The sequence below is a fragment of the Mauremys reevesii genome, unplaced genomic scaffold (genome assembly GCF_016161935.1).
Source record: "Mauremys reevesii isolate NIE-2019 unplaced genomic scaffold, ASM1616193v1 Contig18, whole genome shotgun sequence".
Classification (NCBI taxonomy): Eukaryota; Metazoa; Chordata; order Testudines; family Geoemydidae; genus Mauremys; species Mauremys reevesii.
In genome coordinates, this window is record NW_024100804.1 from 78,837 (window position 1) to 91,751 (window position 12,915).

General features: G+C 66.4%; 1 protein-coding gene across 1 annotated transcript; it reads right to left on the minus strand.

Moving 5' to 3' along the window:
- Nucleotides 1-6,052: 6,052 nt before the first annotated feature.
- Nucleotides 6,053-12,624, minus strand: LOC120393305 (H-2 class II histocompatibility antigen, E-S beta chain-like). Its single transcript, XM_039517832.1, has 6 exons — nucleotides 12,448-12,624; nucleotides 10,661-10,930; nucleotides 9,486-9,767; nucleotides 7,385-7,495; nucleotides 6,801-6,824; nucleotides 6,053-6,433 (listed from the first exon to the last, which is right to left on the minus strand). The coding sequence occupies exons 1-6, from the start codon at nucleotides 12,551-12,553 to the stop codon at nucleotides 6,420-6,422; spliced, it is 807 nt and encodes a 268-aa protein (XP_039373766.1). The 5' UTR covers nucleotides 12,554-12,624; the 3' UTR covers nucleotides 6,053-6,419.
- Between the last annotated feature and the right edge of the window lie 291 nt (nucleotides 12,625-12,915).

Sequence of the window (12,915 nt, forward strand, 5' to 3'; positions counted from 1 at the left end):
TAATGAACAAACCCTGTTAATTAACATCTCCCCAGGGCTCAGATCCCCCCACCCCCCCGCTGTTTGCAAGGGATCGTTGCTCTGGGTGTATTTTAAAAGCCTTCACCAACCTCCACCCCCCGTGGGAGAGGCCGAGGAGCGAAGAGAAGGACGCTGGCTGGATTGTTTTATTTTAAATTAATTCTAGTATTTAAGATGTGGAGACACACAGGGGTCTGGGCCGTGCCGTGGAGTTTGAATCCCACACGAGCCCAGCACTCCGGCGACGCTGCCTGTCCTGCAACCGTGGGGTTGGGGGGGGGGAATCCAACTGATTTTCTCGGGGCCACTGGACACATGTTTCACGGGGCGACTGTCTTGGCTTTTCGGGGTGTGACAGGCAGCAGGCGCCCCCGGTGCTGAGCCGGCGGCCGGTGGAATGTTTGTAAGTAATGTTGGAAGTTGTGTTAATAGATCAGCTAGAATTTTGCTGCTTTGGGGGGTTATTTTTGGTTTCACGCCCCCTCGGCTCCCCCCAACCTCCTCCTCCCCTGGCCCTGCCCAGGTGCTTTGCTCCACCCCGGGGCTTTTTCCGTTGCTTCTGTTTTCCTTCACCCCCACGATGAACAAACCCACGTGTGGATCCGCGGCCCCCTGCAAGGCCGGCCCGTGGCCTGCACCGGCTGCTGGCAGCTGGATTTTATCCCCGAGCCCAGCCCTGTTCATTGCCGCCCGGTGCGTCATGCAGCCAGTTACACGGGGGTGGGGGGCGAGTGCTTTGCACCCGTTTTGTGCCAGCGAATCCGGTGCGGAGCTGGAACGCTGAGGCCGGCTCTGGTCCCGCGGGGCCGAGTGATGAGCCCCAAAGGGCGGCTGGAGCTGACCTAGAGGAGGCCGGAGGAGCTCGGCTGCCAGGGGCTCCCATCGCTCTGTAGCCTAGGAGGGTAAACGCCTGGTGGGGGGACGAGCTGCCGCAGTTACAGGCCAAGGCCCGAGAACCAGTGGGGGGACCTGGCCAGGAGCAGGCTGTGGCCGGCACGTAGCCTGTTTCCAGCCCCCAGCGGAGGGAGGGGCTGGCGCAGCCGCCCGCCGGCGCAGAGCGGGGCAGAGACGTTCCTGAGTGTGGAGCCGGAGCCAGACACGTCTGTGGCCGGGACGCTCCCGTCGGGGGCCTGGCGCAGGGATCCCAGAGACCCCGTCCCGCCCAGTGACAGGGACACGTGGAAACGACCACGTGAGGGCGAATCGGGCCCAGCTACTCAGCGGTGTAAATCAGCAACGCCCCCCCCGAGGCAATGTTGGTTTGCACCCGGGGAGGAGCTGCCCCAGAGGGATCCACCCTCAGCCTGGCGTCCAGCGGGGACCCTGGTGCTGCGTCAGATGGGTGCCAGGCCCAGGCAGGGCCCGCTGGGTATGTCAGAGCCAGGCAGCTACTACTGGAGTCCACACAGAGACACCCACAGCTGACAAGACACACACACGCATCGCTCTGGTGTGGTCAGGCCCCAGGTTGTGGGGGACACGCCCGGCCGTGTCCCCCTCCCGGCACTGGGAGGAGCTGGACCGAGGTCCCAGGGGCTGAGAACAGCGGGGGAGGGGGACGCAGGCAGGTCACTCAGGGGCTAGAGGCCCTGATCCTGCGAACATGCCGAACGACGAGCTGGTGAGCGACCCCCTGGAGTTTGTGAGATGCCGCGTGTGCTGACGTGCTCTGCTGGTCTGGGGTCAAACTGAGCCCCCTCCATGCTACGTCCCCCCCCCCCACGCCCGAGCAAGGGCCCCCCAGCTGGGCCCCGGCTGCCCCATCGCCGTGGGGCTTGGCGCTCTCCAGTACTGCCCCTTCCCCAGAGGTGGGCGGGGGGGCACAGGGGCTCCCTGGAGGAGAGGGGCCGACCGGCCGAGGAGCTGGGCTCAGAGGGGGCCAGGCAGGTGCCCAACGCTGGTTGCGGTAGCAGCCCGGGGAGGGGCATTTTTAAGGGGTGTGAAATGTGACTGTTGATGGTCTCTGTGTTGGGGGGCTATGGGCCTGGGGCCAGGGGATCCCCGGAATCACATGAGCCAGGGCTCTGGGGGCTGCAGTCCCGGGCCTCTGAAATGTCCCCCGGGTTCTGCTCAGCCAGCCTGGCCTCCTGGTAACTCAGCCCTGGGGATTTCAGCCGGGATCCCTGCGTCCGGCCTCGCGCGGAGCTTGTCCTGACTGGCTGTACGTCCCGGCTACGCCCCAAGCTGGGCCCCCCGGACCGGCTGTGGCTCGGCATCGCACCATCGGTCACTGCGGAGTGACCCCCGGCTGGGGACCCATCCCTCCATAGCCAGGCCCTACAGCTGCCTGGCACTGCCCTGGGACCCGGCCTGCCCCCTGCTCAGCCTGGCCCCACCAGAGCTCCCCACCCCCCCATGGGCCCAGGGGACCCTGCCCTCTGTGACAGGTGTGGAGGTGGGGGAGCAGGGCTGTGTTTCCTCCTGGGGCCCCCTATGTGTCTCCTCCCTGGGGTGAGGGTCTGTTCCCTGGCAAATGCCCAGCTATAAAGACAAGACCTTGTGGTGGTGGCAGCTGTTGCTGGGTGGGTGCGAGCTGGGTGGGCAGGGGGGAGAGCGCCTGACCCCCCCCGCCCCAGGGGGAGCAGCTGGTCTTGGCCGAGCCCCTGGATTCACCCCATGGCTGCTCACCCCCCCGTCCTGCTCTCTGGAGCCCCGTGGGGAGGCTGTCGGCTCTGGGGTGGGATTCGCTATGGGGTCTGTGCCGGGCTGGGACGGGGCAGGGGGGGTCCCTTGGGCTGGGGTCTCTGCAGGGAGCAGCATTTGCCAACGCCGTGGGGCCAGGGAGCGACCCGTGTCTGTCTCTGAGAGCGTCACCAGGGGGCTCCGTTTACCCCCGCAGCAGCACCCGCTCCGTAGAGCTGGTGGGGGGGGGGGAGCAGGAACATGGGGGGGGAGGAGCAGGATGGGCTGGATTGCTTGGGAAGTGCCTCACCCATGAGGGAGGGGACGTGTCCTACAGACCCCCCCCCCACACCCCTACACCCCCCCATACACAGCCCCAGAACCGGCCCGCAGGGAAGCCGGACACACAGGGTCCCGCTTGGGCAGGGGTGTCTGTATCTGTGACCCACAGCCTGTCCCTCCGTCTGCACCCCGAGCCTCAGCACCCCCAAACCCCCATCCTCAGCCAGGACCCCTCATTCCACGCCAGCCCCACTCCTCTGACTGAGCACCCAAGAAGGACAGAGCCCCCATACTTGTCTCTAGCATGCGGGGAAGGGGGGGGTTCTATGCTGGCTCTGGGAGGGGAGTGGGGGCTGGTGGATCAGAGCAGGGGGGGCTGGGAGCCAGGACTCCTGGGTTCTAGCCCAGCTCTGGGAGGAGTGGGGGCTAGTGGGTTAGAGCGGGGGCTGGGAGCCCGGATGCCTGGGTTCTATCCCAGCTCTGGGATGGGAGTGGGGCTGGTGGATCAGAGCAGGGGCTGGGAGCCAGGACTCCTGGGTTCTCTGCCAGCTCTGGGAGGGGAGTGGGGGCCGGTGGTCAGAGCAGGGTGGGAGGAGGGGGCTGGGAGCCAGGACTCCTGGGTTCTCTCCCGGCTCTGGGAGGGGAGTGGGGGCTGGTGGATCAGAGCACGGGGGGAGCCAGGACTCCTGGGTTCTCTCCCGGCTCTGTGGTTTCTGACAAGTCCCTTGCTCTCAGTGCCCCCCTGTACCGTGGGGTGAGGACACCGACCGGGGCTGCATTTCACTCGCAGTTTATTCCTCTCCAGTGCAGGGGTGGGGCAGGGCCAGGCCCCGGGTGCCAGCCAGGCTGCAGACCCAGGGGGGGGGGGGCGGGTTTGGGTGGAAAGTCCCTGGCACCGAAATGATGCCCACCCATGGGACCTGGTGTCTCACTGACGCACAAACAGGCAGAGATGCTGGGCCCGGGTTAGCGCCTCTGGGGCTCGGCCAGTGGCAGCGCGGCGCCGACCCGGCATCACCGGGCGCTGGGCAGAGTCGGGGCGGGAGGACCGGGGAGCAGAGTGTGCTGGATGCGGCTGGGGCCCTGGGGCTGGGGGGGCTCAGAACCATCCCTGGGGGGGGGGGGAGTGAAACCAGGTGAGGGGAAAGCAGGCGTCAGTCTGTCCCTCTGTCCACCCACAGGCGGACGGGGTGTGAACCGACGTGGAGCGTTAACCCTTTCTGGGTCGCGGGGCCGGAGAAACGTCTCCACTGGGCTGTGGGCAATTGCACGGGGACTTTCACGCTGACACCGGATTGACGGCCCTGGAGAGCCAAGGCCCCACGTCCCGGGCCCAGCCCCCTAAGCCAGCCAGTCCCCTGCCCTGAGGCTGGATCAGAGCCCCCAGCCCCCAAAGGGCAGAGGCCCCGTGTCCTGTCCCCGATCCCCTGAGCCAGCCAGTCCCTCCCTCCCCCCAGCCCTTCAGTGCAGCCCCGTCCACTTGTCCCCCAGACGGAGCCTGCGCAGGGAAAGCCGAGGGGCTGGAGTCAGCAGGGCCCGTGCTCAGAGCTGGGCTGGAGCCCAGGAGTCCTGACGCCGTGGGGCTGCCGTAGCTCCATGATAGTTAAGCTGTGACACAGACTGTGGTTAGCACAGCGGCAGGGCGGTGAATAGCTGGTGGGGCAGGAGCAGGGCTGGGATGGTCCGTGTGGGGCGCTGGAGAGGAGACTCCACGGCAGGGGGGGCCCTTGGGCAGCAGTAGGAGCAGCAGGCCAGGCTCTGAGTGACTCACACAGATTCACACCCTCGTCCTGTGTCCCCTCCCGCAGGGACAGCCCATGGGAGCAGCTGACAGGGACGTCCCCACGGCCTTGTCTCCCCGCTCTCGGGGATGCTCCCCCACCAGGATCCCAGAGCTCGTTGCACCTGATAGCACTAGGGCCAATTCCCCCCACAGAAATGCAGCCACCTCTGGGGTGGGGCCTGGCAGCTGGGGAACAGCACATGGCACTTTGGGACAGGAAGTGACGGGGACACCAGTACACAATGGCAGGGCCGGATTAACTCTCCTGTTGGCCCGGGGCTATTAGATTTTGTGGGGCCCCTGTTTACCCGTCTGTTTCCTGGGAGGGAGTTTGGGAGGAGGGGGATTCTGACCTGGGGCGGGGAGTTGGGGTGGAAGAGGGGGTGCAAGGTGCAGGCTCTGACTGGGAGGTGCTTACCACAGGTGGCTCCCAGTTGGCAACGCAGCGGGGCTCCTGGAAGCGGCTGCCACATCTCTGGGGCACCTAGCAGGGCTGGGGGGAGGCGGCGGGTCCATGCGCTGCCCCTGCTCGCAAGCGCCTCCCGTGTAGCTCCCACAGCCCGGCTGACTGACACCCCCCCAGCTCTGCCCCACCCCCCAGCCCGGCCCTGTCGCTGCCCCCCAGGCCGGGGTGTCTGTGCTGCTGGGCTGCAGCCTGGGCTCTCCAGGGGGATGGGAGCATCTCCCCCTCTGCAGCTGCCTCTCCCCGGGAAAGGGGCTTGGGGCAGGGCTGCAGGGGGTGTGAGTGAGGCAATTTGCTGCAGGGGCCCCGTGCGCCCTGGCTGAGAATCCCTTCCCCGGCTACAGGCGCCTTTTTAATTTCTACTCACCCGGTGGCGCTCTGGGCCTTGGGCGGCACTTCGGCAGCGGGTCCTTCACTCGCTCTGGGGCTTTGGCAGCGGGTCCGTCAGTGCCGCCAAGGACCCGGAGCCGCCGGGTGAGTCCGAGCACCACAGCGGGTGGTGCCTCTGCTCCAGGCCCCTTGAATCCTCCGGGCGGCCCTGCTTGGGGCTCCCGCTCCCCACGGCCTCCTCCCTGCTGCCCCCACCCTGGGGAAGGAACCGGTCTGCACTGGGACTGGGAACCCACAGCCCCAGGAGTCACCCCCACCCCCAGAGCCCCCCTCTGGGGTCCTGCCCCCTCCCTCCAGTCCGATCCGGCCCTGCCCAGGCCCCTCCCCAGCACAACCCTGATCCCTGCAGCCGCTGAATGGCCCCACGATGTGTCTGGGGAGTCCCCTCCCCCAGGGCAGCTGCTCTGTGCCCTGCGTCCCCTCCCCCTCACCCAGAGCCCAGAGCCCCCAGCCCTGTCCTGGCCCTGGGGGAGCAGTGAGCACAGAGCCGGTGGGGGCTGGGATGATTTATTAGGGTGCAGCAGTTCTAACAGCGCGGCCTCGGTCCGGCTTCCCCCCAGGCTGCGGAGCAGCGTCCCCCAAAGCTTCCCCGAGGGCCGCGGGGTCAGCGAGAGGGAATGTGGGGCTGGGCTGGGGCAGGGAAAGGGTTAACGCAGGAGGGGTCGCCCCGGGCCCTGTGGGGACTGAGGGGCAGGGACGGGTCCCCAGGGGGCAGCGCGGGCTGGAGCTGGGCAGAGCGCGGGGAGCAGGTGGGGACAGGAAGGGACCGGCCCCAGGTTCTGCATTCTCCGGGCTGGGCGAGGGGCTGGGACAGACGGACGGAAACTCCTGCCGGCCGGGGGATCCGACGCCCAGGATCTAACTCAGGAGCCCTGCAGGGAGAGGGGAGAGAAATCAGCCCCTGGCCGTGGGGCTAGCGGGACGGAGGGGGGATTTTCTCTGCCAGGCCCCAGGGCACCCCAGGGACTCTGCCCGGCAGCCGCAGGGCTGGGGGATGCTCAGCAGGACCCAGGACCCTCTGCCCCCGGGAGCAGCTCGGGGATCGGCCTGAACGGGGACCGAGGGAGCCGCAGCCTCCTCCTCCGCGGGGCCAGCGCCCCATTGCCCAGCTGCCCAGGGGCTGAGCCGGGCGGGTGTCACGGGCCGAGAGGCAGAAGCAGCCGCCCCACGGGCGCCCCAGGCAGCCTGTGCTCAGTGTGGGGGGAGGCGGGTGTAACGGGGGAGGGGGACTGAAATTACCTGCAGGTTGGGGAACGGGGCGCCCTGAAAAACAGAGAGAAACATGGTCAGAGCCCTGGGCGGGGGGAGCCGGTTCCTGGGGGTCACAGCTCCAGCCCCTGCCCCACGGCATGGAACGCCCCCCACTAGGAACCCAGCCCCCCTCCGGCCCCCAGACCTGGGGTTCCCCCCTCCCCCGTTATTACTGTAAATCCCTGACCCAGGATCCCTGCCCGGGGGAGGGGACGGGAACGCTCTGAGCCCCGGGGCAGGGGCAGCTCCCTGCACTGCGAGGGGTCGGGGTCTGTCCCACCCTGGGGGCTCGGCCAGGGGAGGGGAGAGTGGGAGCTCCCAGCCTGGCCCCGGGGCCCCGCACTGAGATCTCCCCACGGCCCCTGCTCTGCCCCTGCCCTAGGAGGGGGGAGGGTCTGACCCAGCCCCAGCCCCAGGAGAGGAGAAGCCGGGAGGCCCCTGCCAGACTCTGAGCAGCCCCTGCTGGGGGTGGGGGGGAGCCTACAGCCAGGCCCAGATTCCCCTGAGCCCCCCCCAGCCCCACCTCCCCCCAGAGACACCCTGGTGCCCCACCCCCGCCCGGAGCCGTTCACCTTTCTTATTCTTCAGGTAGATGAGGAGTCCGGGCGCCAGGAAGATCAGCCCCAGCACGAAGCCCCCGACCCCCGTCAGCATCTTGCTCCTGGCGGAGTCAGACTGCGCCTCTGAAACAGGGACACGGAACGGGCCGGGTCAGAGCCAGGGGCCTCCGGGCCGGGCTCCCGTCCGCTCCAGTGACCAGCACCGGCCGGGGCAGAGCCAGGGGCCTCCGGGCCGGGCTCCCGTCTGTGCCAGTGACCAGCACCGGCCGGGCAGAGCCAGGGGCCCCCGGGCCGGGCTCCCGTCTGCGCCAGTGACCAGCGTGGGCCGGGGCAGAGCCAGGGGCCTCCGGTCCGGGCTCCCGTCCGCGCCAGTGACTGGCGCCGGTGGGTCAGAGCCAGGGGCCCCCGGGCCGGGCTCCCGACTGCGCCAGTGACCGGCACCGGCCGGGGCAGAGCCAGGGGCCAGGGCCTGCAGGAGCAGCTTTGGGACAATCTGCCCCACCTCAGGGCTCCTCCTGGTCTGGGATCACCAGAGCTCGGCTCAGGCCCTGCAGCACGAGGTTTGAGATCCCTGCCCATTGTCAACATGAACTAGTCTAGCCCTGGATACTCCTGTGAGCCACAGAAATGGCCAAACCCTTTGTGAACCTTGCTCAGTTCTTGGGCTCAGTGACACCCTGTGGCAGTGAGTTCCACTGGCTAATTACACAGTGTGTGGGAAACGTCCTTCCTTTTATCAGGTGTGAATTTGCCCCTTTCCATTCCACTGAGTGTCCCCTTGTCCCATTGCTGTGAGACAGGGAGACCAGATGCTCCCAGCCCAGGTCAATAGATTTGGGCTCGTACAAGTGCTCTAAAAATTGGGAGTAGAGTTGATGCTTTTGCTAAACACAAGCATAAATGTAAAAATGCGGATGTAACTGTTACGATTGTAGAAGAAAATTCCCCCTATAACAGCAGTGTCCTTTTCCAAAACAGGCCAAACCTTATACTGCTAAAACCATTGAATCTCTGCTGCAACAGGAAACCATTCGTGCGCGTACTTCCATGTGCAATTCTCCAATTTGGCCAGTACAAAAACCAGATGGATCATGGCATTTTATCGGGGGGTAGCCGTGTTAGTCTGTAGCCACAAAAACAACAAGGAGTCCGGTGGCACCTTAAAGACTAACTGATTTATTTGGGCATAAGCTTTTGTGCATAAAAAACTCCACTTCTTCAGATGCATGTACTGATTATCAAAAATTAAATGAAGTGTCTCCAGCTGTTACAGCTGTTGTTTCCAAAATGCCTAATCTAATTAATCTGTAAATTCCAAAGCAAAATGATTTTCTACCGTTGGCACCTGTTGGGTTTGAATATAACGATAAGCTTTAGATAATGAGTTCAGCACTTCTGGAAGAGTGCTCCCAGCGTGGACATGATCAGTACTTTACTCCGAACCTAAATTCTCACGAGCGTTGAAGTGTAAGAAATACAGCAGCAAATGAATTCTAGGATATTGAACAGTCAGCACACCCCACCTCAACCCACTGCAGGAGCAACTAACGCAGCACCCTGGATTTCAACTCCACACATGGAGTATAAAAATGAGGAAGTGAAATTAAAGTTTTAAATAAAACCAAAGTTATCAATAAATACTTCAAAATGCTCAGAGCAGGAAAATCGAGCTTCCTATAGAAAACTCCAGCAGGAACCACTCCCGTGTATTGATGGTCAATCCATGAGAGGGCACCAGACTAACACCATCTCTAGGAGGATGGGACTAGTGCATGGTACTAGGTGTAGGTGTAGGTGTAACTAGTACGTGGTACTTATCTTTAGGGGTTGTATGTGCTGTGACATTTAGACCTTTGTTGGTAACCCTAATAAAGCTGCTAAAAGACAGACAGATGCTTGTGTATGTGTTAGGTGGCTACGGTCCCATGTGGTCCCATGGGCTCTAAATCCAGAACAAACAGAGAGAACGTTGTTGAACTAGAGACTGTAGCCCAGAGCTGAACCCACTGGAACATAATGAACATGAAACAGAATCAAAGGCCACAGCAGACAGCGCTTTGAAGTCTTGCCTTGGGCTGGTATTCGTGGGGGCTGGGTGACCCAGGACTCTTACCCCAGTGCACGGCGAGGGGCCCCCGCAGGCTGACATGCTCCACCTGGCAGGTGTAGACGTCCCCGCGCCGGGGGCTCATCTCCAGCATCACCAGGATCTGGAAGGTCCAGTCTCCGTTCTGGAGCAGCTCCGTGGACACCACCCCAGCCGTCTGCTCCTGCCCGTTCTTCAGCCACTGGATCTTGATCCCCCCGGGGTAAAACCCCGTCACCGAGCAAACCAGCAGGTGGGGGTGGGGCTGGGACCCCGATTTCGTGGGGGAAACTTTCACCTTGGGCTGAACTGGGGGGAAGAGAGAGAGCTGGGAAAGGGGCCGGAGACAGACGGGGGCTCAGAGAGAACAGGTGCCCCCCCAGGGAAATATCTCCCCCAATATGCCCAGCACCTGCCTAGGGTGATGCTCCCCAGGGTGTGTGGAGTCCAATCCCCCCAACCATACACACGGCGCCTTTCCAGGACAGGGCATCCGACCCCCCGATACACCTGGCAGCTGCCTGGGGCAGGGCACCCCGGATGTGTGGGTCCCGTTCCCCAGTACATGCCCAGGACAGACAGGGCTCCCCATGGTGTGTGGGGTCTGATTCCCCAGGCACCCCGTTCCCCTCTCACTGCCCCGGGTGGGTCTGGTTCTCTCCTGCCCAGTTGCCCCAGGCGGCTCCAGCAGAAAGGGCCTGAGGGGAGTTGCATCCTGTCACCCCCGTGGGGAGAGCCAGGGACTGTCTGATCCTTGGGGCCCAGGAAGACGGGGTGTCAGCCCAGGGACCAGGGCTGCTCCTGCCCCTGAGCCAGGGGGCACCCTGAGGGGGGGAGCGGCAGGGTTGGAAAGTTCTGCCCTATTGCCCACTCCCCAGGCCAGGAATGGGAGGAGGAGCTGCCACAGCCGTGTGCCCGGGGGGGGGGGTACTGTCCAGGGGGCGCTGTGGGATGAACCCCTCAGAGGAGTGGGGGGGCTGGGAAGGGGGGGCTGACCCGGGTGGGGCTCTGCGCTCTGCCAACAGGGGGCGCCGCAGCCAGACCCAGAGGAGATTCCCGCCCCATTACCCCGCCCCAGCGCCTGATGCCCCCAGCACGAGACGTTCTGTTCCCCCCCAGCCCAGCTGGCGGACCGCGCCCATGGAGAGGGGGCGTGTCCTGCTGCGGCCCCGCCCCCGCTCCTGGCCCCGCCTCCCGCGTACCTGTGCGGCCGACCACCTTCCCCGCCTGCGCCACCCCGTAGTTGTGCCGGCACGTGTCCACCTCAGCCCGCGCCTGCGCCAGGCGCGCCGGGTCCTTGTTCCAGGTCTCGGCGCTCGGCCGTCCCTGCTCCGTGTCCGCCACGTAGCGCCCCAGGTCGCTGTCGTAGTGCAGGATCTGCTGCCGGTCGTAGATCCACCTGACCAAGTACCGGACCCGCTCGGTGCCGTTGCTGTAGTGACACTCAGACTTCCCCTGGTACAGGAACCGCCCTGCGGGGGGAGACGGGCTGGGCTCAGGGACCCGCCCCCTGCCCCGGGGCTCGGAGCTCAGCGGGGGCGGGGGGAACAGCCGGAGTCGTGAGAGCTGCGAGGAACCCGCCGCTTCCCCCAACCCACCCCCAGCTAGCGGGGAGCCCGGCGGGCGGGCAGGGGCGTGACAGTAACACCGAGAGCAAGCTGGGGCTTGCAGGGCAGGGACTGGGGGATGGGGGCAGACACCGAGCGCGGTGGGGGGCGGGCACCGGGACAGGCAGCACGGTGCTCCCCGGGGCGCTGGGCTCTGACCCCCCCCCCCGGATACACCCAGCGCTGCCCAGGACGGCGCTCCCCGGGGCGCTGGGCTCTGACCCCCTGGATACATCCAGCACTGCCCAGGATGGGGCCCCCAGGGTGCTGGGGTCTGACCCCCCCGGATACACACAGCGCTGCCCAGGACGGGGCTCCCCGGGGCGCTGGGGTCTGACCCCCCCTGGATACACCCAGCGCTGCCCAGGACGGGGCTCCCCGGGGCGCTGGGGTCTGACCCCCCCAGATACACCCAGCGCTGCCCAGGACGGGCTCCCGGGCGCTGGGGTCTGACCTCCCGGATACACCCAGCGCTGCCCAGGACGGGCTCCCGGGGCGCTGGGGTCTGACCCCGGATACACCCAGCGCTGCCCAGGACGGGCTCCCGGGCGCTGGGGTCTGACCCCCGGACACACCCAGCGCTGCCCCGGAGGGGGCTCCCCGGGGCGCTGGGGTCTGACCCCCCCCGCCGGATACCCCCAGCGCGGCCCCGCACGGCGCTCCCGGGGGCGCGGGGCTCGGACCCCCTGGATACATCCAGCACTGCCCAGGATGGGGCCCCCAGGGTGCTGGGGTCTGACCCCCCCGGATACACACAGCGCTGCCCAGGACGGGCTCCCGGGCGCTGGGGTCTGACCCCTGGATACACCCAGCGCTGCCCAGGACGGGCTCCCGGGGCGCTGGGGTCTGACCCCCCCAGATACACCCAGCGCTGCCCAGGACGGGGCTCCCCGGGGCGCTGGGGTCTGACCTCCCTGATACACCCAGCGCTGCCCAGGACGGGGCTCCCGGGCGCTGGGGTCTGACCCCGGATACACCCGGCGCTGCCCAGCACGGGGCTCCCCGGGGCGCTGGGCTCTGACCCCCCCCCCCGGATACACCCAGCGCTGCCCAGGACGGGGCTCCCCGGGGGGCTGGGGTCTGACCCCCCCGATACACCCAGCGCTGCCCAGCACGGGGCTCCCCGGGGCGCTGGGGTCTGACCCCCCCCGATACACCCAGCACCTGCCCAGGACAGGGCTCCCGGGCGCTGGGGTCTGACCCCGATACACCCAGCGCTGCCCAGGACAGGGCTCCCGGGGCACTGGGGTCTGATCCCCGGATACACCCAGCGCTGCCCAGGACGGGGCTCCCCGGGGCGCTGGGGTCTGATCCCCCCCCCCCCGGATACACCCAGCGCGGCCCCGGACGGGGCGCCCCGGGGTGCTGGGGTCTCTGCTCACCTGGGGGCTCCGTGCAATGAGCCAGGTGGGTTCTCAGCACCGTCAGTGTCACCAGCAGAGCCCCAGCCCAGTGGCTCCCGGCCCCCAGGATCCGACCCGCCCCCATCGCTGCTCAGGAGGGAGAGACCTGGAGACTCGTCGGGACCCCCCAGACTGAGACCTTCTCTGCCCAGCTCCGAGCACCAGCCCCGGGACGCTGCCCACGGCCCCGGGGATTGGGCACCCCCAGCCCAGGGGCCAGTCAGCACCGGGGCTGGGCAGCATCATCAGTCGCCAGGCAGAGCCGGCCCCAGCAGGGCTCGGTTCCCTACTTCTCCCTCGCAGGGGGCAGAGCAGGGCCTGGGGTGGGGCTGCAGCACTCGCCTGGCACCTGCCACGCACTAGCCCAGGTGCCACCAGAGAAGGACACACAGCGAAGTTTCCGGGACACTCTGTCCCCTTCCCCTGCTAGAGAGGGGGGCTCAGTCT

What these genes read in the sequence shown, in the direction of transcription:
- LOC120393305 (XM_039517832.1), bottom strand. Translation starts at nt 12,553, where the DNA reads ATGGGGGCGGGTCGGATCCTGGGGGCCGGGAGCCACTGGGCTGGGGCT. An exon ending in GCCCCTCGCCGTGCACTGGG is followed by an intron (nt 7,496 to 9,485) that starts GTAAGAGTCCTG and finishes TCCCTGTTTCAG; the next exon opens with AGGCGCAGTCTGACTCCGCC. An exon ending in CTACCTGAAGAATAAGAAAG is followed by an intron (nt 6,825 to 7,384) that starts GTGAACGGCTCC and finishes TCTGTTTTTCAG; the next exon opens with GGCGCCCCGTTCCCCAACCT.